Source organism: Phyllostomus discolor, chromosome 8, assembly GCF_004126475.2.
Source record: "Phyllostomus discolor isolate MPI-MPIP mPhyDis1 chromosome 8, mPhyDis1.pri.v3, whole genome shotgun sequence".
Taxonomy (NCBI): domain Eukaryota; kingdom Metazoa; phylum Chordata; class Mammalia; order Chiroptera; family Phyllostomidae; genus Phyllostomus; species Phyllostomus discolor.
In genome coordinates, this window is record NC_040910.2 from 44,038,933 (window position 1) to 44,064,051 (window position 25,119).

Below are 25,119 nucleotides of genomic sequence, written 5' to 3' on the forward strand. Positions count from 1 at the left end.
TTAAGAAGGGACATGACATAGCTTTACCTGGTTACCCTCAGGGAACCTCAACACCATTGCTGCTACACCCAGTCTCTGTAGGTAAGATCTGAACTGCATTTGCCTTGCTCCAGAACAGGTATGACATCACATTCATGACATTCTCAATTGTGGACAGTCTTTTGATATTTAGGACATGCATATGTTGAAAAAAAGGGACTTGCAAAAGGGAGATGGACCATTGCCCAAAACATGTGAGGTCCTGATGCCCTGGTTACTTTTTTTAAAAATAACTATTTTAATGAACAACATGCCACAACCTTTTTGACATCATGAAGAAATAACTACAGTACTCTCAGAATCCCCCATGTTATCTAGATGACTTTTTGTGTGTTTGTGCTGCAACATATTCCTTGTTTACAAATATGCTTAAGTCTATTTGTGCTGTGCAAACTGCCAACTTTGGTTGGAGCATCATCCCAATACCCAAGGTTGTGGGTTTGATCCCTGGTCGGGGCACATACAAGAAACAACCAATGAGTGCATACCCCTAGAGCAGCAGACTCCAGAATGTTTAAATTGTCACACAGCAGGTACACCTGGTCATGTCCTCAAAGACTCTTTCATTATAAAGCTTCAGTGACCACTTCTCACACCTCGTGGAGTTACCCATGTGGGTGATGGCTTTATATTGTAATTACTCCTGTAATTCCTTTATATTGTAATCCCTTCCCTCTTTTCTTAGTTATATTTAGTAGCTGTTTATTTATTCATTCTGTCAAAGAAACTGTTATTTTTCTTTTAACTTTTAAATCAACCTCCCACAATTACATCAATTACTTTTTTGATTTCTATTTTATATTGCTTACTTTGGGTTTAATTAGCTTTCTCTTTTATAATTTTCTATGTTGGGTATTCATATTAATGACTATAGGTTTTTTCTTTGCTGGTATATTTGGTGACATAAAGAAACACTGGGCATTATAGCCTTTGTGGTGTCTCACAAATTTTGATGTATTTTTCTCTTATGGAGTTCAAAGTAACTTTTTAAATTTCTCTTGAGACTTCTTTTTGAATTCCATATATTATTTAAAAGTGTCTTGTTGTATGACCACAAATTTGAGATTTTCCAGCTGTCCTGTTATTGGTTCCTAGATTAATGACTCTGTGATGTGAGAGCAAATCCTGTGTGATTTTTGTGTTGTTTTGTTGTTTATTATGTTTAGTGTCATGTGAGCTTCCTCGATTAACAGTTTTCTGTCTTGAATTTTTGGAAAATTTCAGTGATTGGGACTACACTGGTTTTTTTATTTTTGTCTTTTTTTGTTTTAGCTATTCCCATACTGTGTTTCTACTGAACTGTACACATTAAAGGGATGCATTATATGGCATGGCTATTATACTTCAATAAAGTTATTCAAATATATAAATAATTATGTGCAAGGTAGAAACATAAAAAATGTTACTGATAACCCTCCACTGAAAGGCAATGATCATTAACATTTTGGTGTACAATAATTTGGTGTGTAAATTTTTAGAATTAAAAACTCAATGAACAGAAAAAAAAACCCAAATGTATAAATAACTAGAAGTTTTGAACCAATGAGTTTTCACATAATCCCATTTTCCAAAATCTTTTATTGTTTTTATGTTGGTGAAAATAGAAATTCAGTTGCCTTACTGATATCATAACCATTTACACTACAAAATCTCTAGGCACACACTCAAAAATTATGAAAAATAAATGTCCCCTACTTTAAAATGCACACCTGTAAGTTTTACTGAACGCAGCTCAAGCTTATGATTGTCCACAGAAGAGTGCCTGTGTCCATGTGGCTCTGCCCGGTTCAAGTTTTCCACCAGATCCAAATGTTTGGGAAGCCATGGGCCTCTAGCTAAAATACCTCCACAGGTGTGGAGGTGGAGATGGGCTGGGTGGAAGTCTAAACACTGTCAACAAACATCAGAATTGAGCCAGACTCTTTATTGTATATGGTAAAGTCATTTTTAAGTGTTTGTAAACATTTTTTGTTTCACAGTTATTATTTTTTTAAAATATATATTTATTTAGAGGGGAAGGAAGGGAGAAAGAGAGGGAGACATCAATATGAGAGAGAAACATTGACCGGGTTGCCCTTCCCATGCACCAGGGACAGAACCTCAACCCAGATGTGTACCCTGACCAGGAATTGAAGTTGCTACCTTTTGGTTTGCAGAACTACGCCCAACCAGTAGAGCCAGACTGGCCAGGGCTCACACTTCCTTTTAATTTAGCAATATATCATGAACGTCTTTCCAAGCCATAGACACTTTTTGTGTGTGGGGGAGGGGGATAAATGTAGTTTATTTTGAAGTGATCCTGGCAGACAGAAGTGATGGAGTGGGGAGAGTGAGACAGGAATGGAAGAAAGGCCAGATGTATCGCCGAGGACCCTGCAGGAGTGTGCGTAGGGTTAACATTTCTAAGTGTGTTTGCCACCCTCTGACCCACGGAGGACTTCCCTCCCTCTGGTACCAGTCTGGCTTGGTCTGGGTGGGCCCTTTTGCTGAGGAGAAGAGCATTACAACATCTGGAATTCCCTATGCGCATCTGTGTCCCCATTCAGAATAAGCTGCAGGAATACATCACTATTTCTTTAGAGTCAGGAAGAAGTTTTGTTTAAAAGCAAACGATCCTAGGGTTGGTCACAGTCCAGTCCTTGTCTTGGCGCTAGGAGAATCTTTGATAGCTGAGCCTGCTCTTTCTGCCCCGAGGCAACTCCCAAACCCCAACAAACGCAAATAGGGCACAAGCAGATCTAGTGCTTAAATACTTCCACGAACACAATGAGGACAGGAATGTAATGTCACGCAAAGAACTTTTGCAAACAACTACCCCAAAGCCGTCCGATGTCTGAAGAGGGGTGGAGGAGACTCGGTGTCCAACAGGCTGTGCTGGGTTCATGGCATGATTGATGAGCCAAAAACACATACCTGTCTCTTTACACGACCTCGTCCAAAAGATCAACAAAATTGAAGTATACCTGGGGATCGTCAATTACATTCTTTTCCAAATTTAATATATGGTAGTGTTCAGTGGGTATTTGAAAAAATATACAAATCGTTCATACCTGTGCGTGAGCTGTATTCACAGCAACAGAGATCAGTTAACTGCAGCTGCCAAGTAGGTTACTGTAAGGTGTTTAACATAAAATTCCTTCTAGTCACTTTTTCTCCTAATAAAAGTGTGTGTTTGACTATACCTTTGACTTTTGTTAGTTCGTATGTTGATTTAAAAAAAAAAAGGAAACGTCCCTGAAGAGGATGATCCCGCCCACTAGCGGAAGCTGGTTCTGCTTAGCCATCTGAGCCGTTTCTTCAGTTGTCGCTCAAGGAATATAGGGGGTGGGTCCTTGAGAATTGTCCAATCAGGGGCGGAGCAGGGCAGGTGGCAGCTCAACAAACCTGTGGACTTTCCTGGCTTCCTTGGGTCGAGTCTCAACCGGGCATAAACGGTGTAGGCGCCTCTGCTGCAACGTCAGTCCTGCTGTGACTGGTGCCCGCCGCGGGAGCGGAAGGGACCATGCAGGGAGATCCCAGAAACTGGGAAATGGTGAGTGTGCCTGGCTGGGGTCCTATGCTGGGGACGAGGGGCCCCTTGGAAACGTCCGAGGCACGACCCGTCTTCCCCGTGATCAAGGTGATCAAGAGTGGAGGTTGCGGACGCGAGAGCGACCTGGACCCGGCTCCGACTTGGTTTCCGGGATTCCTAAGCCGGAGGAGCTGCGGTCTTCTTTTAACCTCTGGGATAACAGTTTTCCCCACCCAGAGTTTTCGAACTATTTGGGAAGCATTTCTCAAATCCAACATCCTGTTCTCCCACGCTGATTGTTCCTAGAAATGGCAATACATCTCCAAATTTCCAAATCCCTCCTCAAATTCTCAATGCCATGTATAGGTCTTGGAGTCACAATTTGACTTTTCAAAAAATAGTAAATACTAATAAAAAAGAAGTAATTTTTAACAATTTATCTTTGTTGTGGATATTTTACACGAGAGGAAAGCGACAATAACTATCTGGAAGACATGGATGAGATCTTAGTTGGTCGTCCCCTAGGACCTCTCCTGGGCACAGACATCCTCGGGGAAGTCCTTCGGGTCAAGATTCTTTCTTTGGAAACTTTCCTGGCTGTTCTCCCCTGTCAGCACTGCCCCTCCCTGGCTTTCTCACTGAAAACATTTAGTAATTTAAGCATCATTTATTTTCAATAAGGGTAAAGGTAATTAATAGAGCTTGAAAGACAGCATAAAATAGTTCCAAACAGACACGAAGGGTGTGAACTCAGAAAAAATTAAAATATTGCAGTGCTTCAGTTCTATTTTTGTAGAATTCTTTCACTCTTTCGGAGCATGTATAGTAGATTTCTAATGTTAGTTTTATTTTCGGAGTTTTAATATATAATTCCAGGGCTTTGTCTTGCAGAACTGAGAAAGGCCACGGAGCCTGGAAAGTTGGGCATGCAAGGCATCTGGGGAATGGGAAACAGCGCAGACAGAGGTGGGAAAGGGGGTTAGTGATGATGCCCTTTCTGAGGTCATAGTTATGGCTTTTTAGGCTTTAGATTTTGTTGTTTTGCATTCAGATTATAGTTTGTGCACATCGAGGAAGTGTGAACATCAGGTGTTTTATCTCATGGACCAATGGTTCATGAAATTGGGGTGTAATTTGGGTCAGAATCTTAAACTAAAACAGGCTGGAGTTTCCTTACTGTGAGAGTGGATGCCTGGGGGAGGGAGCGCTTCGTTGCTTACAGGACAGGGAGGGTGGGTGGAGCTCCGAGAGGAGATCCTGGGCCTGCTCAGGTGTCCCCGCCCTCCTTCCCCACCCACTGACCTGCTCTGGGCGTTTTGTCTCAGCTGGGGTTGTCTGAACCCCAAATCTGGTGTTAACATAAAAACATCCAAAGTTGTGGAAAAATAATTTGTTTGACTTAAACCCAGGATAGGCCTGGAAGCAAGATCCCAACAGACTAGAAATTGCTCCTGAGAATGACAGTTTGCAGTTCTTTTACCACTTTTGATATTAAGGAGGGAACACAAAGAAGATTACATGAAGGTGAAAGACTGCAAGGCCAGGACTGGATTACAGGACACTGATTAAGATGATGTGCTCCCTTGAGGGTCGTTACAGCTCAGGGGTCTGAAAAAGACCTCTCACATTTCAAAGGTCTTCTAAGCTTGTAGTAGGGCTATGAGGCCTGAGGCTGGATGACCCTTCCTGACACACCCAGTTACAAATTTATGATCAGATCACAGGATCACCAGTGAGGTGACTTTCCTCACTGAGCTTTGCCCAGGACCCTTTTCATTCACATCGGGAATAGATTCAATTTTTTTAACATGGGTTTTCCTTCTGACCTCTAGGGAAGCAGACTGATGTATTTTGATTCCAAGATCTGGGTTTCTTTTCTTTGGATTTTTTTTTTCTCCATTGAATATTACAGCTCTTTTCTTTTAGTTTACCTTAGCATTTGGGCTTTTAGTATGTAAGTTGAGAGACACCATGTAAAACAAGGGAATTCTATAATTGATAGAATTTTGGTTCTTGATAGAATTTTGGTTCTATTTAGGCAAGAGAACCAAAAGATGTGAGATAAGTATCTCAGATGCTTTTTCCATTTTTTTGGTTATTATTTATATGTTTATATCTCTAGAAAAGTTTGACTATTAAAAGGTTATACTAATTTTAAGGCAAATGAATTCCTATCTAAATGGATATAAGGAAAAGCAATTTCTATATTGAATTTCTATATTCTTTGATTTTAGGAAAACACTTCAAAACATGGAAATCTTTGGAATTTCTAATTCATTTTGGGGGAGGAGTTTAATTACAAACCCCTAATGCAGGTAGTCATTATATAACTATCTTCAGAGTTAAATATATTAGAATGTACCTCATTTGTTTTTATCAGAAAGATTTGGAAGATTCTGATGCTCTGCAGTAGTGTATTCTTAAATGATTAAAAGATTGAATTTGGGAGTGGTTTTCTTTGTGGAAAAGTTAAATTAATTTCATTTTTAAAGATTTAATTTATTTATTTTTAGAGAGGGGAAGGGAGAAAGAGAGGGAGAGAAACATCAGTGTGTGGTTGCCTCTCTTATGCTCCCTGGGTTGGCCCACAACCCAGGCACATGCCCTGACTGGGAATCGAACAGGCGGCCTTTTTTGGTTTGCAGGCTGGCACTCAATCCACTGAGCCACATCAGCCAAGGGCAAAAAAGTTAAATTAATTTTAAAATGTAAATGTTAAATATGGTGGTTAGTGATTAGAAAATATGTCATATATAAATATCTTTGTTGTAAATAAATAATACATGGAAATACCTAAGTTAGGTAACTAACTTAAGAAGACTTGCTGCCTGCATATCCTAGTATAGTCCCAGCCTTTTACTGTAGCCACCCTGATGAAATAACCAATTTTGATTATTTGTAGAATTTTCTGTTAGTGTTTCTTTACATAAAAACAAGCTAGTGCTATAATGCATATATTTTTTACTGGTGTTTGCTCTTGTCATGAGTACTGTGGATCCAAGTTGGATGTTTGTTTCCTGAACACCTAAGCCTCAACCCTCACGTTTCCCCAAGCACTTCTTATCTGGGCAGCTTGATGAGAAACCTCAGACAGTTAGGGACTATGAACTGTTCCTTTCTGGGGTGCTTCTCCTGTGCGCCATGCTGCCTGTGTTACGTTGTTGACACTGCCAAGCCTGGGTTCTACGTGCATGGCACTCTGAGTTTTAAGTTTTGATAATTCATTGTCTTTTGGGGGCCTGAGTATGGACATGGGGCCTTCCTTATAGTGGTTTTGGGTCCATGTCTGGACTGGAACCTATATGTGTCTTTGAGTGAAATTGTGGCTGAAACAGTTCTTGACATGAGTTTGGCTCGGTCAGGTACTAGAATAATTAGACCCTGTGAGGTAAGTCTATCAGATGGTCACTCCCAAAAGTACAGGCATTTTTTATTCTGTTAAAAAAACCTTTTTAAAGCTTTAAAATTTTTTAATTTCAAAATAAAAAATTTAAAGACTTTTATTTTCTATTAAAGTGTATTTGACATACAATATTATTTTCAAGTGTACAACATAGTGATTTGACATTTGACACCTTATGTAGTGACAACCACAATACATCTAGGAACTATCACCATGCAGTGTTCTTATGATTTTACTGACCGTATTCCCTGTGCAATACATTACATCCCTCTGACTTACTTATTTTGTAACTGGAAATCTGTACCTCTTATTTCTCTGTAACTTTTCCACACATCCCCTTTGCCCCAATTCTCCCTGGCAGCCAGCAGTTTTGTGTTTCCATGAGTCTGTGTTTCTATGACTTGTTTGTTAATTTGGTTTATTTTAATTTTTTTGAATTTCACATTTGGTATTTGTCTTTGCCTGTCTGACTTATTTCACTGAGCTTAATGTTGTCTAGGTCCTTCCATGTTTTGCAAATGGCAAGCTTTCCATTCACTTTTTTTTATCACTGAGCAATGTTTCATTATATGTAAATGTCAAACCTTCTTGATCCATTCCTCTATCTTTGGACACATAGGTGGCTTTCCTAGCTTAGCCATTACTGTAGGTAATGCTGCAGTGAACATAGGGGTGCATATGTTTTTGAGTTAGTGTTTTTGTTTTCTTCATATAAATACTCCAAATTGGAATTCCTTGATTGTGCAGTAGTTCTGTTTTTAATTTTTTGAGGAATTTTTGTAATGTTTTCCATAGCGGCTGTACCAGTTACAGTCCCATAGACAGTGCATGAGTTTCCTTTTCTCTGAGTCTTTGCCAATATTTGTAGTTTTTTGAATTTTTATAGTAGCCATCTGGTAGGGGTGAAGTGATTTCTCATTGTGGTTTGATTTGCATTTCTCTGATGATTATTGATGAGCATCTGTTCACATGTCTCTGGTTATCTGTATGTTTTGGAGAAATGTCTATTCTTATCACCTATCCATTTTTTCATCGGATTTAAAAAATTTTGAGTTTATGTATTTATTTTAAATCCTCATCTGATATATCATTTTTGAATATGTTCTCCCACTCAGTGGGCTGTTTTTCATTTTGTTCATTTTTTTTTCACAATGAAAAACTTTTTAGTTTGACGTCTTCTCATTTGATTATTTTTGCTCTTGTCCTTCTACGAGGAGACACATCCAAAAAATATTGTTAAGACTGGTGTCAAAGAGCTTACTGACTGTGTGTCCTTCTTGGAGTTTTATTGTTCCAAGTTTTACATTTAATTCTTTAATTTGCTTTGAGTTTATTTTTATATATGGTGTAAGAATGTGGTTCATGATCAGTTTTTTGCATGTGTCCATTCAGTTTTCTTATCACCACTGATTGAAGACACTGTCTTTGTCCCACTGCATATTCCTGCCTCTTTTATTGTAGATTAATCAACCATATATATAAGCTTGGGTTAATTTGTGTGCTTTGTATTCTGTTCTATTTCATCAGCGTTTGTGCCAGTATCACACTGTTTGAGCACTAAAGCTTTGTAGTATACATTAAATCATTGAGACTGATACTATAGCTTTGTTCTTCTTTCTCAGTGTTTCCTTGACTATTTGAGGTCTTTTGTGTTTCCATAAATTTTAGAATTATTTGTTTTATTTCTTTGAAAAATGCCATTATTATTTTGATAGGGATGCAGTGAAGCTTTGGGTGGGATAGACACTTAAACATATTAATTCCTCCAATCCATGAGCGTGGTATATCCTTATATAAATGTTTGTTGTGTTCAAATTTTTTATCAATGCCTTATTGTTTAAGATTTGGAGCATTTTGCCTCCTTGATTTAATTTATTGCTAGTTATTTTTATGCAGTTGTAAATTATGTTGTTTTCCTTATTTCACCTTCTGATCATTTGTTATTAGTGTGTAGAAATGCCTTTAGTTTCTGTATGTTTTTGTACCCTGCAACCTTGCTGAATTTATTTAGTCATAGTTTTTTTTGATAGTTTTTAGGGTTTTCCTATAAATAGTATTAAATCATCTGCAAATAGCAACAATTTCACTTCATCCTTTTCAATTATGATGACTTTTATTCTATTTTTTTTTTTCTTGTCCAGTTGCCATGTCCAGGACTTCCAATACTTCACTGATTACAGTTATGAGTGTGGGCTTCTTTGTTTTGTTCTTGATCTTGGGGAAAAAGCTGTTAGCTTTTCACAGTTGTGTATGATGGTGCCTGTTGGTCTGTCATATATGGCTTTTTTATGTTATGTTGAGGAATTTTGCATCTGTGTTCCTCAGACATATAAGTTTGTGGTTTTTTTGTATTATCTTTAGTTTTGATATCAGGGTATTGCAGTCTTTGTAGAATAAATTTAGCAGAGTATTTTTATCTTCAATTTCTTGAAATAGTTTAAGAAGTATAGGTATTCTTTAAAAGTAGTAGAATTCATTGGAGGAGTTTTTTTTTAATACTACATGTTTGATTTTGTTACTAGTAATCGTAATGTTTAGATCGTCTATATCATTCTGGTTATTTTTTGGACAATTGTATATTTCTAAGAATTTATCCTTTTAGGTTGTCCAGTTTGTTGGTGTATAGTTCATAGTATACACTAGGATCCTTTGTATTTCTGTTATGTTGGTTGCAACTTCTCTTTTGTCTTGGATTGTACTTACTTGGGCTTAGATTTAGCAGTGATCCTCATGACACTGTTCTGGTGGCAAGGTCTTGGCGTAAAGAAAGGAGATTCTGTTTTGTCTCTAACTTTTGGCATTTTAATTGTATTGTATCTTGTTATGGGTGTCTTTGGCCTTCTCTTATTTAAAGTTTTCTGTACCTCCTGACTTAAATGTCAGTTTTCTTCACCAGGTTAGGGACATTTTTAGCCAATATTTCTTCACATAGGTTCACTGTCTTTTTCTCCCTTCTCCTTCTGTAACCCCTATGATGCAAATATTAGTATGCTTGATGTTGTTTCAAGGTTCTCTTAAACTATCTTTGTTCTTTAACATTCTTTTTATCTTTTTACTATTTTGATTGTATGAGTTCCAGTATCTTGTCTTCCAGATCACTGATTTGTTTTTCTGTATCATCTAATCTGTTCTTGATTCCCTCTAGTATTTTTTTTTCAATTTCAGTTATTGTATTCTTCAGTTCCAATAGTGTCTTTCTTATGTTTTTTATCTCTTTGTGAGCATTCTCACTGCATTCATCTATTCTACCATGATTTTGTTGAGTATTTTTATGTCCATTGCTTTGAATTCTTTAGTAGATTGGTTGTTTCTGTTTCATTTAGTTCATTTTCTGGAGCTTTTTCCTTTTCTTTAATTTGGAAAAGTATGCCATTGTCTCATTTTGCTTATGTTTCTGTTTCTATGCATTATGTAGATCAATTATGTCTCCCATTTTTAAAAGAGTGGTTTTATGTTGAAAGTGTTATATGGGCCCCCTGGCACAATCCGCATTGGCCACCAGAGACAGGTGCTCTACTAGTGTCTCCTGGGTGGGTTCTATGTGCCTTTCTGTCTTAGTTTGGCGGGGATTGGTGTAGGTACTACCGTGAGTGGGACTTTTTTTATGCTGACTAGCTGATAAAACTGGTCATGATTAATGTGCACAATCTGCTGTGTGGGGCTTGGCCCCAGTGGAGCAGCAGCTGCTAGGGAGGTCTGGTGCTAACTGAGTCTCCCCCTCAGTGTGTCCCTTATGGGGTAACTTGGGTGTGGCACTCCCATGAGACAAAGCTGGTTTCCAAGTATGCCAACTCTGAAGCCTCTTTGGAGTGGCTGGCTGTGGGCTGAGGCTAGATGCAGGTTGTGGGTTGGGAAACAGTGATTTTAGCCAGGGTCAGCTGCTACAGTTACCAGACCTGAGTTGATTAGAAGGGTCTATGATGAGAGCCAAGGCTTGCTGTTGTGTGTACCGTTGTTGGAGTCACTCGGTACAGTGCAAGGTACAGTGCAAGCTGATGATGACTGCCACATGTGGCAAGGTTGGATCTACCTTTGGGAGTAGTACTGTTAGAATGGTGTAATTTTAAAATTATCCTGGGCGGGATGCTTATGTTGAATATTGCCTTTCCTCAGAGTGAGGCTGTGACAGAGGCTGGGGGTTGCCCAGATAGCAGGAGAGGAATCTTAGTGGCCAAAGAAATATTGTATGGTGTGAGTAAGGTATGCCTATCTGATGGTCACATCTTAAAGAGAAGTTATTTCAGGGAGAGAAAGAGAAGAGACTGGGAAAAGCAGCTCATTGACAGTGGGCTCAGTTCACTCTCCTAATACCAGAGAGTTTAGCAGGACCCTTAAGTACCTCTGCTGGCTCTGTTTCTACTGCAACACAGATCCTGACTCTCTGGTTATTGGGACAACATTTATAGCATGTCTGTGGCACAGCAGTAGGATTCAGGCCCCAGGTCCTTAAGTCCTATATAGCAATCATTTTCATAGGTGAGGCTTCTAATCCTGATGATGCTGATTTGGCCCTCTGAAGGAAAACTTTAATGGATACCAGGCCAGAGAGACTGCACAATCCTCTGATATTTTCCTAGTACCTAAAATATAAAGCAGGTAAGGACTTGAGCAAAGGAGCAAGAGGAGAAAAGATATTGAAAATGGTAGAGAGTTTGACTTAATTAGAATTAAATAAAAATGATTAAAGGTCACTCTTTGGATGTTGAGTCTCTAAAAATAATTTTGGCCCTGACCTGTGTGGCTCAGTTGGTTGAGCACTGTTCTTCGAAGAGAAGCATTGCTGGTTGATTCCAGATTGGGTCACAGGCCTGGGCTGTGGGTTTGGTCCCCAGTTGGGGCGTGTGTAAGAGCCAACTAACTGATGTTTCTCTCTCACATTGATGTTTCTCTCCCTCTTTTTCTTCCTCCCTTCCCCTCTCTCTATAAGTAAATAAATAAAATGTTTTTTAAATGATAAAAATAATTTTGAATTGTTAACCATGTTTTGTAATGCAGTAATATGCAACATTTAATGGAATTCTCAATGCTTGGTCTCAAGTTACAGTTATATCTGGGATCTCAATAAATTAAAGCAAGGTACCCCAAGGTATAGGGGACTTACTGAAATAAAATGGAGGAGAAAGGTTTACCTCATGTAAAAATCAAAAGTCTGCCTTGACTTATGGTCATAAGACCCATTCTTCAAAAATATCTGTAGTGATCAGGAAAGCTCTGAACTGATAATTCATTAATTATAATTTAATTAAATCAAGTCTTCACAACTTCCAAATTGGCTTTAACAAAATTGTACTGAGTGGTCCCTACCATTAGTAATGTTAAGATAACCCAGTATAAATTATAACTTTCTCAGTTGGATGCTCACATTAAATATTATAGATCTTTGCTTTTGCTAGTGTATATCTTTAGTGGTACAAATTTCTTTTTGGGTATTACTTTTGCTGTATCCCACAACTTTTGATGTTGTCTCTTCATTTTGTGGAGTTCAAAATTGACATGGATCCCGGCTCCTGGGGTCCGTGGCATTATGGATGAGACAAGACAAATTCACATGGATTACTGAGTCCTGTGGAGGAAAAGGGACGGTGTGGCTTCTCTCTCATGAAAGGAAAAAGCCTCTGAGTGCCTCGGCCACCCTCTCAAGAGGACAGTGCCTCAACCCTTGCCTTGACAGGCTTTTATTGAGTTCGATTTGCATAGGAATACAGGGTGTATAGGTAAAGCTCATCAATCATTTTCAGGCAGAAATGATTAAACAATAGATAACATTCAAAGAACTCTGATGGCTTGTTCTGAGTCAGGGTCAGGTAGTTAAAGGCCCATAAAACTTTGGGGAACAAACTCACTTCCTGCTTGGACCCTTATCATTTAAATTGAGAGTATTAGCAAAGTAGGTTTCATAGGATTTTATGCATTCTTTCTTAGACCTGATTGCCCTAGGGAACCAGCCCTTTCCAGCACAGGGCCCCACCCACCTCCAGCATTGTTTCAGGCTTAAGGCATTGTTTCAGGCTTAAGTCGGGCAGGGGAAGTAAGGCAGCCAAGAGATTAGGAGACTTCTTGCAGACAGAATGAGGAGTCAGGCTATGTCAAAGCTGAGGGGCAAGGGTCTATCACCCCCTTTTTCTATAGCCCCCCAAGTCCTTCCCTGGGGGCCCCTTCAAGACCATGCCTGTCTTAGGTTGTCCTTCTTTTGAGTAATCTTACTCGTCATTGGCTAATCAGTCATCTGCCCAGGGCCAAGCAGGGTGAAGAGAAAGGGGGCAGAGGTGGTGCTCCTACAAGGAAGATAAGCTTTGTCTCCTAAGTGGCTTATGGTCCCAGGATCTGCCAGGGTCCAATCTTGGCGGGTCTTAGGGTCCCCGAAGGAGGAACGGCTCAGGCAAAACAAGACATTGGGTGAGGTGCCAGAGGACAGCCAGGCTCTTCAGACCTAACTGACTCTCCGGGAAAAATCAATCTTTATTTTTATAGGGTAGGTTATACAATATTTAATACATAATATGACTATTAAAACAGAAACGATTACCATAGAAATAACTTTGAAAAGTACAGAAGATTTTACAGATTAATTATGTTAAGCAAAGAAATAACTGAAAAGTAAAGGAAGTCCCACAGATCAAGCATATTAAACAAAGGTTATTTTGACCAAGAGGGTTATTAATCAGATAGCTAAAGAAGCCATATGAGCACAGACTTTCAAATGCTGATTATAATTAAATATCTACTAAGTTTTAAAGATTGGTCTAAAATAAGGGGGTACAAAGAGTGATTTAAAAATTAGTTATTGTTTATAGAAATTAGATGGTTTAAATTAAATAAATTATTTTTTGCCTAGATCTATTAACTACATATCTAGGGAGGCCCATATTTTGTTTCCATTTACTAAGATTATTATATTTAAGTTAAAAGTCCTTCCTCCTCTATTTACCTGGTCCCATTAATAACTGCTCCTGCTCAGGGCATGGGAAAGGTAGTGGTTCTAATAAATCTTGAGCTTTTGAATGGTGACTCCTTAAACATTCCTAGCAACTGCCTCCTCCAGCATTTTGGCAGCTAGTCTGCCCATAGTTTAATTCTATCCTTAACTTTCCAGGTGAGGGAAACAGGCAACATTAGGGTTGCTAGGGGTCTCTGTTCTGTGGTTAACAAGTCATTTCAAGCAGAATTAGAGGCATGCAGAATTTTTTGTTATAAAGCACAGGTGTCCAAAAATCTCACCACCTGATGCTAATAGGGACAGGCATATGGGAAGAGATAGTCAGGAGACCTGGCCACAGCCACTTCTGCTGTGCAGACGTGTCTCACTCGACCCAGCTGTGTCAAAGGTCAGCTGTTTGTCCACTCCCGACAAAGGTCCTTTACTCAGCCTTAGCCACGGGGGTTATGGCTTCTGAAACCAGGCAGGGCAGTTCCCAACACAAAATAATTTTTTATTTCTCTTGAGACTTTTAAAAAATTTCTGTATGTTATTCAGAAGAATCTTTTTGAATGACCACACATTTGGGAATTTTCCAGCTATCCTGTTATTGATTTCTAGAGGAATGCCTCTGTGATGTAAGAGCATATTTTGTATGATGCCATTCTTTCAAATTTGTTAAGGTGGGTTTATGTCTCAAGAAGTGTTCTGTCTTGGTGAATGTACCATGTGAACTTGAGAAGAATGAGTATTCTGCTCTTATCAGATGAAGTATTTCATAGATTACAATTAAATCCATTTGTTACATGGCATAATTGAGTTTATCTCTCTCCTTGGTGTTGTTCTTTCTGCTAAAATTTATAATTCATAGTAAGGGGTTGTTGAAGTTGATAGCTATACTAGTGCTTTTATCTATGTCTTTTAAAATTCTTTTTATCTTACATAGTTTGATTCTCTGTTATCATGTGCATATGAAGAATTGCAATCTCTTCTTGGGGAATTGACCTTTTATCACTATTTAAAATTTAAGTCTATATTGTTTTAAACAATATGTCATCTGTTACATTAATTATGGTAAGGAAAACAAAAGATATTTAACTTTCATTCATTTTTAGTTGACAAATGTAATCATTTATGTTCTTTTTGATGAATTCTTGACTTTTTATTTTTAAGAATATTTTATTTATTTATTTTTAGAGAGAGGGGAGGGGAGGGAGAAAGAGAGAGAGAGAAACATCAATGTGTGGTTGCCTCACTCACACCCCTACTGGTGACCTGGCCTGCAACCCAGGCATGTGCCCTGATTGGGAATCCAACCAGCAACCCTTTGGTTTGCAGACTGGCACTCAGTCCACTGAACCACACCAGCCAGGCCTTGAATTTTCCTTTAAAGTAGGTGTACTCATGACAAATTTTCTCATTTCTTATCTCAGAACATTCTTTCCTTTATTTTTGAAGGATAATTTTGCTTGAGACAGAATTCTAGGAAAATTTTTTCTTTCAAAATTTATATATATTTTTTCTTTCAAAATTTAAATGTATCATTTTACTGCTGTCTTGCTAGCATATTTCATGAAGTGACATTCTAGATTTAGTTCTAAATTTTATTTTCTATATGTAAGGTATTTTGTCCTCTGGCTTCTTTCAATAGATTGTATTTGCCTTTGATTTTTTTTCCAATTCAGTGTGAAGTATGGGTGTGCATTTTTGTCATTTCTCATGTTTAGTGTAACATGAACTTTTTGCATTGACAGTTTGCTGTCTGTTACTAATTTTATGAAAATTAATTGGTACTGCACTGACTTGTTTCTTTCTCCCTTTTTTTAAAAAAGGCATTCTCATGATGCGTTTTCAAATTTCCTGTTGAAAGCTGGTTTGCCGAGGGTTTATGGATATTGTGTTCTTGTTTGTTCTCTGTTGTTTCTGCGTTATTCTTCACCAAGATAGATTTTTTAAAGTAATGCTTATGTTTAGAACAAAATATTTGGGCCATACTTCAAAATACTGTGTACATTTTTTCTCTTTCCAAAGTTTGGAAACACCAGGTTGCCCTGTGCCCTAAATTATCTCATGGATTAAGAATACAAGTTAATTTCCAATTTTTGTGCTTTTTTTCTGTGAACAGGGGAATGATGTCTTCTAAGTTATTTATGTTCTGGATCAGAAATTCAAAGTCTTTGATTCCAATCATTGATGATTGCTTACATCCTTAATACTTCATAATTTATTTTCTCCTTGTCTTCATGTGCATCCGTGGCAACAAGAGAGCCTTAGTGCTCCATCCTATAGGGTAGTAAGAGGTTGACTACATGCTAGCTCCATCCTTGCGTATGAACTCTCACCTTAGTTGACTTTCTACTCAATAAAACAAATCCATGTACCATATCTTGCTCTCTCAAGCTATTTCATGCCTGCTTGAGAGGCCTGCCTTTCTCTTCCCAGAGACCCCTGTTGTGGAAGTCATCAACGCTTTCATACCCTATTGGCAATGTGTGGTGTCATTATCTGAGGGATTTCTATGCTCAAGGGTTGATATCATGCTCCTTTTTCCCCTTAATTACATTTTGTTGATTATGCTTTTACAGTTGTTCTCATTTCCCCTCCCCCCACTTTGTCCCTCTCCACCCAGCTTGGGGTTCTGGTATGGGGCTGGGACTCCTCGCCCCCAAGATATCCCTCCTGAATTTTTATCCACCACACATGTGGGCATGGGACCAGCCTGTTCCATGTCTGTGCCCTTCCTACCAGTCTGGATGGATGTGGTTTCTTTAATTCCATAGTTGTCAGTCATCCATTCAATTAGATTTCTGATGGTCCTGAGTGATGGTTGTCTATTTTGGTTGTAATTTTGATGTGGTTGTGTGAAGAGGTGAGCCATGTCTGCCTATGCCATCATCTTGACTGGAAGTCCTATGTCATGCTCCTTTAGTCAACAGGGGAACTTAGAACTGACAGAAGGGAAGGCACTATCTAGATACACTAATTACTCTTGTATTATAGTTGCCTACAGTGTTCAGTACAGTAATATGCTGTACAGGCTTATAACCTAGGAACAATCTATGAAACCACATAGCTTAGGAACATGGGAGGCTCTGCCTACCATCGAAGTTCATGCATGTACACTGTATGATATTCCTACAATGACAAATTCACCTAACAACACGTATCTCAGAGAGTGCCCTTGTGTTAAATTGCACACGATTAACATTTTAGCTCATCGAATCATACAGAAAGAAAAGAAGAACTGAAACTGGTAAATATTACACAAGGTAAAAGCAATACTTCTCCATAGAATATTTTTATTCAGCCAGATGCGTCTGACAACTTGTTGTGTCCTCGAGGACTTGAGTGAGACACAGCCTCGGCACCTTGTTAGAACTTGGGTTACCAAAGACCACACGGGCTTGTCTTATATTTGGTGGTCAGAAAGCTTTAATTTCTTAAGTAAATATTATTCATTGAATACAGATTTCACATTCTAACTTAGGAGTGCTGTACATTATTAATAATAAGAAAGGAGCTGAATGAATTTTTACAAGGCATTGATGTTATTAAAATAATATTGTTTATTTCATTTGTATAGATTTTGTCATTTCTCAACATGTGCTGTATCCTGCTGTTAGAGAAATAATGATGTAATGTGATCACCGTAAAAATATATAAACAATTTCTCTGTGTTCTTGATGGTATTAAATTTATGAGGAAGTAAGTGTGGAAAGAAAGTTTCTTTGATCAAGACATATAATAAATGTTTGGAGGGAATAGATCATAGGTAACCTTCTTATAAATGGATTATGGATGTTCACGCTTTCAGTTCCACAAATTTTACTCTATGCATTTATGGAATGTTTTAGGACTCAGTGATCCTTGAGGATGTGGCTGTGATCTTTACGCTGGAAGAGTGGGCTTTACTGAATCCTTCACAGAAGAAACTCTACAGAGATGTGATGCGGGAAACCTTCAGGAACTTGGCTTCTGTAGGTAAGGATGGCAAGTTCTTTTCACTTGGTCAATTAGAGCACACGTGTTTTTTACTCATCAACATACTCTAAGATGTATAATGTGGGAAGAAAGGACATTGACAAATAGTCACAACTCATCATAGAAGTAGAACATACTAATTTTTAAATAATCTCTAATACTTTGGAATTGTTTTTCTGGGTCTGCTATTTTAGGTAAAGTATGGGAAGATCATGACATTGAAGATCAGTATAAAAACCAGAAAAGAAAACGAAGGTGAGTCATACTCACAAGAGAAAGCAGTGTCTCATGTGAAAAACCAGTTATCTTTGAAATTTTAAAAAGAAGCAACCAAAACAACTGCTGCTTTAAATGTATTACATCTTAGAAAGTTTCACCAAATTGCTTTCTTATATATGACATAAATTATCAGTGTTTAAAAAAAAGAGTAGGAAACAGCATTTATTAAACCCTCTATATGAGAGTCACTATTTTATTAATAGCAAGGGTAAACTTGTCTTACAGAGCCTTCAGTATATTAAATTTTGAACAAGTTGAGAAAAACAAAACCTACACTTTTAGTATAAATCATAAAAATATAGTTCACATATTTTACTAATAAATATAAAATCACTAATAAAAAACATTAGTGATGTGTTTCTTGTTTTTTACAGAAGACATATGTCAGAGAGAATCTGTGAAGGGAAAAATGTTGGTCAGTGTGGAGATAACACCAACCTTGTTCCAAATCTCAATCTGGAGAAGAAAACTCTTCCTGGAAGAAAATCATGTGAATGTAGCATGTTCCACGAAGTCTTCCTGGATGGCTCAGCCCGTAACAGGCACACCCAATGTCACACTGGACACAAGTTTTCTGAGTATCAGAAACATGGAGAGAAGCCATATAAATGTGGCATATGTGGGAGAGCCTTCAGCTACCTCCAGTGCTTTGAAAATCATGAAAGGACTCACAACGGAGAGAAACCCTATAAATGTGTGGAATGTGGGAAAACCTTCATGTGGCTCAAAACCCTTCAGAGACACACGATCACACACACTGCAGATGCTCCTTACAGATGTAAGGTGTGTGCGAAAACCTTTAGTTCTTCAACTTCTCTTCAGACATGTGAGAGAGCCCACACTGGAGAGAAGCCTTATCCATGTAAGAAATGCAGTAAAGCCTTCATGCATCCCAGTCAACTTCAAATACATGAAAAAAGTCACAGTGCAGAGAAACCGTATGAATGTAGGATGTGTGGAAAGGCCTTCAAATATTTCAAGTCTTTAGAACCACACAAAATGACTCACACAACAGAAAAGCCCTATGAATGTAAGGAGTGTGGAAGAGCATTCAGACACCACAGTTCCTTAGAAATACACAAAAGGTTTCACACCGGAGAGAAATCCTATGAATGTAAACATTGTGGTAAAGCCTATAGTTATCCCAGCTCCCTCAAAGGACACATGAAAATGCACACTGGAAACACTCCTTATGAGTGTCAGCAGTGTGGGAAAGCATTCACTCTCCTCAGGTCATACCGAAATCACGAAAGGTATCACACTGCAGAGAGGACCTATCAGTGTAAAAAGTGTAATAAAGCATTCATGTACCCCAGCTGTCTTCAACGACATGAAAGAACTCACAATGAAGAGAAACCCTATGAATGTAGGATATGTGGGAAGGCCTTTAAATATTTCAGATCCTTAGAACCACATGAAATGACTCACACAGCAGAAAAGCCCTATGAATGTAAGGAATGTGGAAAAGCCTTCAGATATTACAGTTCCTTAGAGATACACAAAAAGTTTCACACTGGGAAGAAATCCTATGAATGTAAACATTGTGGTAAAGCCTATAGTTATCCCTGCTCCCTCAAAGGACACATGAAAATGCACACTGGAAACACTCCTTATCAGTGTCAGCAGTGTGGGAAAGCATTCACTTGCCTTAGTTTGTATCAAAGACACGAAAGAACTCATACTGGGGAGAAACCTTATGAATGTAAACAGTGTGGTAAAACCTATAAAGATCACAGTAACTTACAAATACATGAAAGGAATCATACTGGAGAGAAACCCTATAAATGTAAAGAATGCAGAAAAGCCTTCACTTGTAACAAAAACCTCCAATTACATGTGAGAAGACACAATGGAGACAAACCGCATAAATGTGAAGAATGTGGGAAAGCCTTTGTTGACCGCTCGTCCTTACGAAGGCATAAGAGGAGTCACTGAATAAAATCTAGTGAATGTAAATAATGTGGGAAAGATTTTGGTTATTCCTCTCCTTTCCACAGACATCTGAGGACTCACTGGGTAAAACCTCATGAATGTTAAGTGTGTGGGAAAAATCTCAGCTGGTCCACATAGATGTATGTGAAGACTTCCACTAAAGAAAATAAAAATGTAAATAACCTGATAGGGCTTGATGGAAATTAATTTATGTATATATAATGTTTCAGAAAACTTTCAAGAGTGAAGAGTTTTTAAAATTGCAGATAATTGTGGTTTCCCAGTCACACGTTGAAATGACCGTTTACCCTTAACGTCGAGTGTTTGAACTGCTGCGTAACAGCGGTCAAACCTGTGTTGTTCAGAGGTCAACTGTGGTTTCTTTCAGAGATGAGTATTATAGTGTGGTAATTCTGGGACATGTCTTTCAACAAAATGACATACCATTAATAACCAGTTATTTTTCACTGAGTCATTGCTGACTCTTTGAAGCCCATTAATGTGTGAATTCCAGTGTATTTCTAATATGGAAACAGATTTTTTGAAAAAGATTTTATTTATCTATCTTTAGAGAGGGAAGGGAGGGAGAAAGAGAGAGAGAGAGAAACATCAATGTGCGGTTGCTGGGGGCCATGGCCTGCAACCTAGGCATGTTCCCTGACTGGGAATTGAACCTGCGATGCCTGGTTCGCAGCCCGTGCTCAATCCACTGAGCTACACCAGCCAGGGCGGAAACAGATTTTTTAAATGATGTTTTAGTTTGTTAAAGTGGCATTAAAAGTTGCAATTTTTTAATTTTGCTGTTTGGGTTGTTTTTTTTACTGGCCATGTGAAATGTGATGGACAATCCTAGTGCAGTATGTATATGTTATATATATATCACATATATCCCTTTATTATTAACAATACCTTTTGCAGTGGGGGTAATTGGTATAAGAGGTTTTTCCCCATGTTCCTTAGCAATAAATGGAATAAATATTTATATGGGTTAAGTTTATGAAAGAACATATTTCCATGTGAACTTAATTTACTGTTGGATCTTGTGATTTTCCCCCCCTGACTAGCATGTCACAGTGCAGAGATTTTGATTTAAGAGGAGAGACCTGTTATATGACCAAAAATAGCAACTATGTTTGGAGATATTCCCTTGTAAGTAATGTTAGGAACTAGATTTTCCAGAATTTATACTGTGAGATTCCATATTAGACTTTACCAGTAGCTTCACTTGATGAGATAGAGAAGGCCTATCTCAAAAACCCGTTAGTCAGCTTGTAGAGCCACTATATACGGAAACGGAATGATACATAGAGGTTTAACATAGGGCACCATTTTCCAGGTCATTTTTTGGATTCTTTGCCCTTCCAGTCAAGAATATCTTCAACTATGGCCTGTTTGATTTCTTAGAGGTGTAGTTTTCTAGTGATTTCTTCACAAGATTCACACCAGGGACCCATCAGAGTGGCTTTTGCTTAAGCTTTCTTGTGTCCACCTAGAAGCTAGTTGAACTTCTCATGCATGGGACCATCGTCTGATTCTTTGCTTCTCTAGGTGTTATCTGTATAAGACCTACTTTGTACAGGGAACAGCTTGTGCTGTTGATAGTACTGGAAGGTATGTTTTGTTGATTCATATTTACAATGATGCATTGGATAAAAGGACATGGAGTTTGTTTCTCTACTGCATTGTGCAGTAGTTGGCTCGACCTGGTTTTTCAGCGGGATAGTAAGCACCTTCCTCCTGTCAGGAATACTGGGTATTTATTGTTACTTTTAGGTAAATGTAATCTCAGAATATTTTCATTTATGTTTGATTGTATGTCATTAAAACTATGTGCATTTTTTGTCAGCAAACACTTCTCTAGTCATCTCATACAAATATTTTATTAACTGTTTTAAGCAATAGAGTGCTAAATACTCTGTTAGAGGGTGTGATTTCTATTCAAGGAAACAGGCCTTTTTTTATTGAATCCTGTGAAGCGGTAAACTCTATTCTGCATCACCATTCATAATGTTTGTTTTCTACAAGTTAAAAACAATATAGTGGTGTTAACCTTAATTTGTAAGAGGCTCTAGTCAGGGATATTAAGATGAAGTGGGGAATATTCTTACTTGGAACTATCTTTTACCATTTTTAGAGATATGTTATGAATTACTACGATAAATGTCATGTTCTCCCTGTCTAACTAACAGTGCTCCTTTTGGGGGATTCTGGATATAAATTTTTTCGAGGGGACCAAGTCTGAGGGAAGCTTGGCTGCATCTGAGCAAAGCAGGGATTGCCTTTCCAGAGGGGCCTTGCAGGTGGGCGCAGCAGTGTTTCCCAGAAGTGTGTGAGGCCAGAGGGCCAGGGGCTAGACCAGAGGCTGAACTTGGGATCTGTCAGGATGGCTGGGCTGCCCTGCACGGTTATCAGGAAACCCAGCATTTGCTGGCAGAACCAGATGACAGCCAGACCCCTTATTTTCAGTGGTCATTGTGCCCCCAGGATTCCCACTTTGAGGGAGGAACTTTTAAACTTGAACTATTTCCTTCAGAAGAATACCCAATGGCAGCATCTAACATACGTTTGTTTCATGACCAAAATTTATCACCCTAATGTAGACAAGTTGGGAAGGACGTGTTTAGATATTTTGGAAGATAAGTGGTGCCCAGCACTGCAGATCCCTGCAGTTCTGCTAGTGATCCAGGCTCTGTGAAGTGCTCCCAGTCCAGATGATCCATGAGCTAATGATGCAGGGAGCAGTGGAGGACCAATGATGCCCAAGGCTGGAGACAGCCAGAGCATGGACTAGGCTGTACACCACGAATAGTACTTAAACCGATCTGGTCATCACATGTGCATCGCTTCTTCTGTTCTGACTGGACTTCTTCCTTTTCTGTTTGCATTTAATGGACACAGCCTTAGAAATATTACAGAATAAAAGCCCAGGCATCTTCAGTCCTTTGGTGATGAGGTGCACATCACCAAATCTATGTCTTGTCCTGATTCACTGCTGTAGAGATGAGCAGAGGCTCGGGGTATCATCTGGATTGAGGTGAAATGTTTAAAAGCTGTGGCCCTTCTTGCTTTTATTCATTTCCCCTGTGATGGTTTAAGTATAAAGCACTGTGGATGAAGGTAGTTGTCAAGGTTAATTGCAGGGGTGTGGGTGTCTATTATTTTATTTTATTTTTATTTATTTTTAGAAAAAGGGAGAGAACTATTGATGTGTGAGAGAAACATCAATTGGTTGCCCCTCACATGTGCCCCAGCTAGAAACCAGGCCCACAGCCCAGGCATGAGCCCTGACCAGGAATTGAACCAGCAACCCTTTGCTTTTGTGGATGATGCTCAAGCAACAGCCATGCGGGTCAGGGCTAGGTACTATAATGCATTTTAAAATGCAACAAGTTAAGGCCAACATTTGCATTGTTTTAATATAATGAGAGAAGATGTTATGCTAGTACTGTACCATATCAAATTGCAACATACATATTGTATTGCCCCCTGCTCGTCTGATACTGACGTGGTAGTGATGTTAGGTGGCGTTCCTTCTTCCACTGATTTTTATTTCCTTTTAAAAAATATATTATCTTTATTATATTTTTTCCATTACCATTTAGTCCCCTTATGCCCCCCTCCCCCTAGCAGTCCCTCTGATTTTTCTTTTTCAATCTTGGAAACACCAGGTACATCTTGGGAAAGTTCATTTAGTATTTTTCGATAAAGAGAGTTTTTGAGAAAGGATTTCTCTACATTTGTGAGAATCAATTACACCCTGTGATTCTGCAGACTCATCTTTCTCTGCAATTGTTGCTACCTGAGCAGTTTGTATCTGGGGCCACTGAATAACCAATGGTTGTGGTGTCTAAATTATTCCCTGTGATGCCAGGTGGCAGCCAGGGAGGCCAGGAGAGTCCTCCACCTGATACCAGTACAGGGGTCTAGGTTCTTGTCACCGCACAGGAGAGGATTTGAGAGCACAATGAAAAGATTTAATAAGGCACTTATTAAAGTCAAAGTACGCACTCAAGAAGTTAGAGTGGAAGCCTTTGGGAAATGAGAGCCTCGACAGGGCCTCGGTGGAAAGTTTTCATTAGATGTAGGCAAGGAGAGGGGATGGGGGGTCCCTGGCTTGTGATGCTGGTGGGGTGATTGCTGAAGTGGCTCATCCATGTCCCCTTTTACTAGGTAGTGATTTCTTTTTTCGGTTCTCCCAGAACTGTCATGGTAATTTGGGGGACAGAGTAGTCCTGAAACCAAAATGCTAATTTCTCTTTTTAAAAAAGATTTTATTTATTTTCTTTTTAGAGAGGGAAAAGGAAGGAGAGGGCAAGAAACATCAATGTGTGGTTGCCTCTTGGATGTCTCCTACTGGGGACCTGGCCCACAACCGAGGCATGTGCCCTGGCTGGGAATCGAACCTGTGACCTTTTGCTTTGCAGGCCTGCACTCAATCCACTGAGCCACACCAGCTGGGCACAATGTCCTAATTTTTAAAATAATATCTGCAAATAAATAAGAAGGGGTCTGAGTGGACTTTGACTTCTGTTTTAATCTTGATTTTCCATCTTATTAGGGGTGTCTTAATGGTTAGTATACTAGTATAAAGCTGTAACAATGTAAACTTTATTTCTTTAATATGTCCTTTTCTCCTTTCGTCCTTTTGATTTAAACTGGCCTCACCCAGCACCGCTTCCCCCCTTGCAGAACCACTCCCTTACTCCTTAAGCTCTCGGGACAATAAGGTCCTGATCAGCATCAAATAATCTCAGGAACATAGTGTTGGGTCTGTTGGCCTCAGACACAGAGTTTTCAGTCAAACTAGAGATGACATCCAGGTCTCAGCTGTGTTTCAGCTCCAGGCCCAGAAAAGTAGCGAAACCAGTCAAAGCAATGCTATGGCCGGCATTGGGCCAACTACCTCCTGCCCTAGAGCCTGGTAATCAGTAGAGACCACAACCTTGGCCACAAACCTAACTTTCTGAGTTACTGTGATTAATAACTTTTCCCCTAAAAGCCATTGAGGATTCAGATCTTTGATCATTAGCTAACTTGTTACCAGGCATTGCCCACTTT

General features: G+C 38.9%; 1 protein-coding gene across 1 annotated transcript; it reads left to right on the plus strand.

Annotated features, from left to right (window-relative positions):
- The first annotated feature begins 3,376 nt into the window (after positions 1-3,376).
- Positions 3,377-20,642, plus strand: LOC114503667 (zinc finger protein 709-like). The gene is made up of 4 exons (XM_036034386.1): positions 3,377-3,571; positions 17,724-17,850; positions 18,045-18,105; positions 18,504-20,642. Exons 1-4 carry the CDS (start codon positions 3,542-3,544, stop codon positions 20,062-20,064), a joined length of 1,779 nt encoding a protein of 592 aa, XP_035890279.1. The 5' UTR covers positions 3,377-3,541; the 3' UTR covers positions 20,065-20,642.
- The last annotated feature ends 4,477 nt before the right edge of the window (positions 20,643-25,119 follow it).

Excerpts from the sequence above, each read along its gene's own strand:
- LOC114503667 (XM_036034386.1), top strand. The coding sequence starts at position 3,542 with ATGCAGGGAGATCCCAGAAACTGGGAAATG. Across the intron at positions 17,851-18,044 it reads CAGGAACTTGGCTTCTGTAG|GTAAAGTATGGGAAGATCAT; the intron begins GTAAGGATGGCA and ends CTGCTATTTTAG. Across the intron at positions 18,106-18,503 it reads AACCAGAAAAGAAAACGAAG|AAGACATATGTCAGAGAGAA; the intron begins GTGAGTCATACT and ends TGTTTTTTACAG.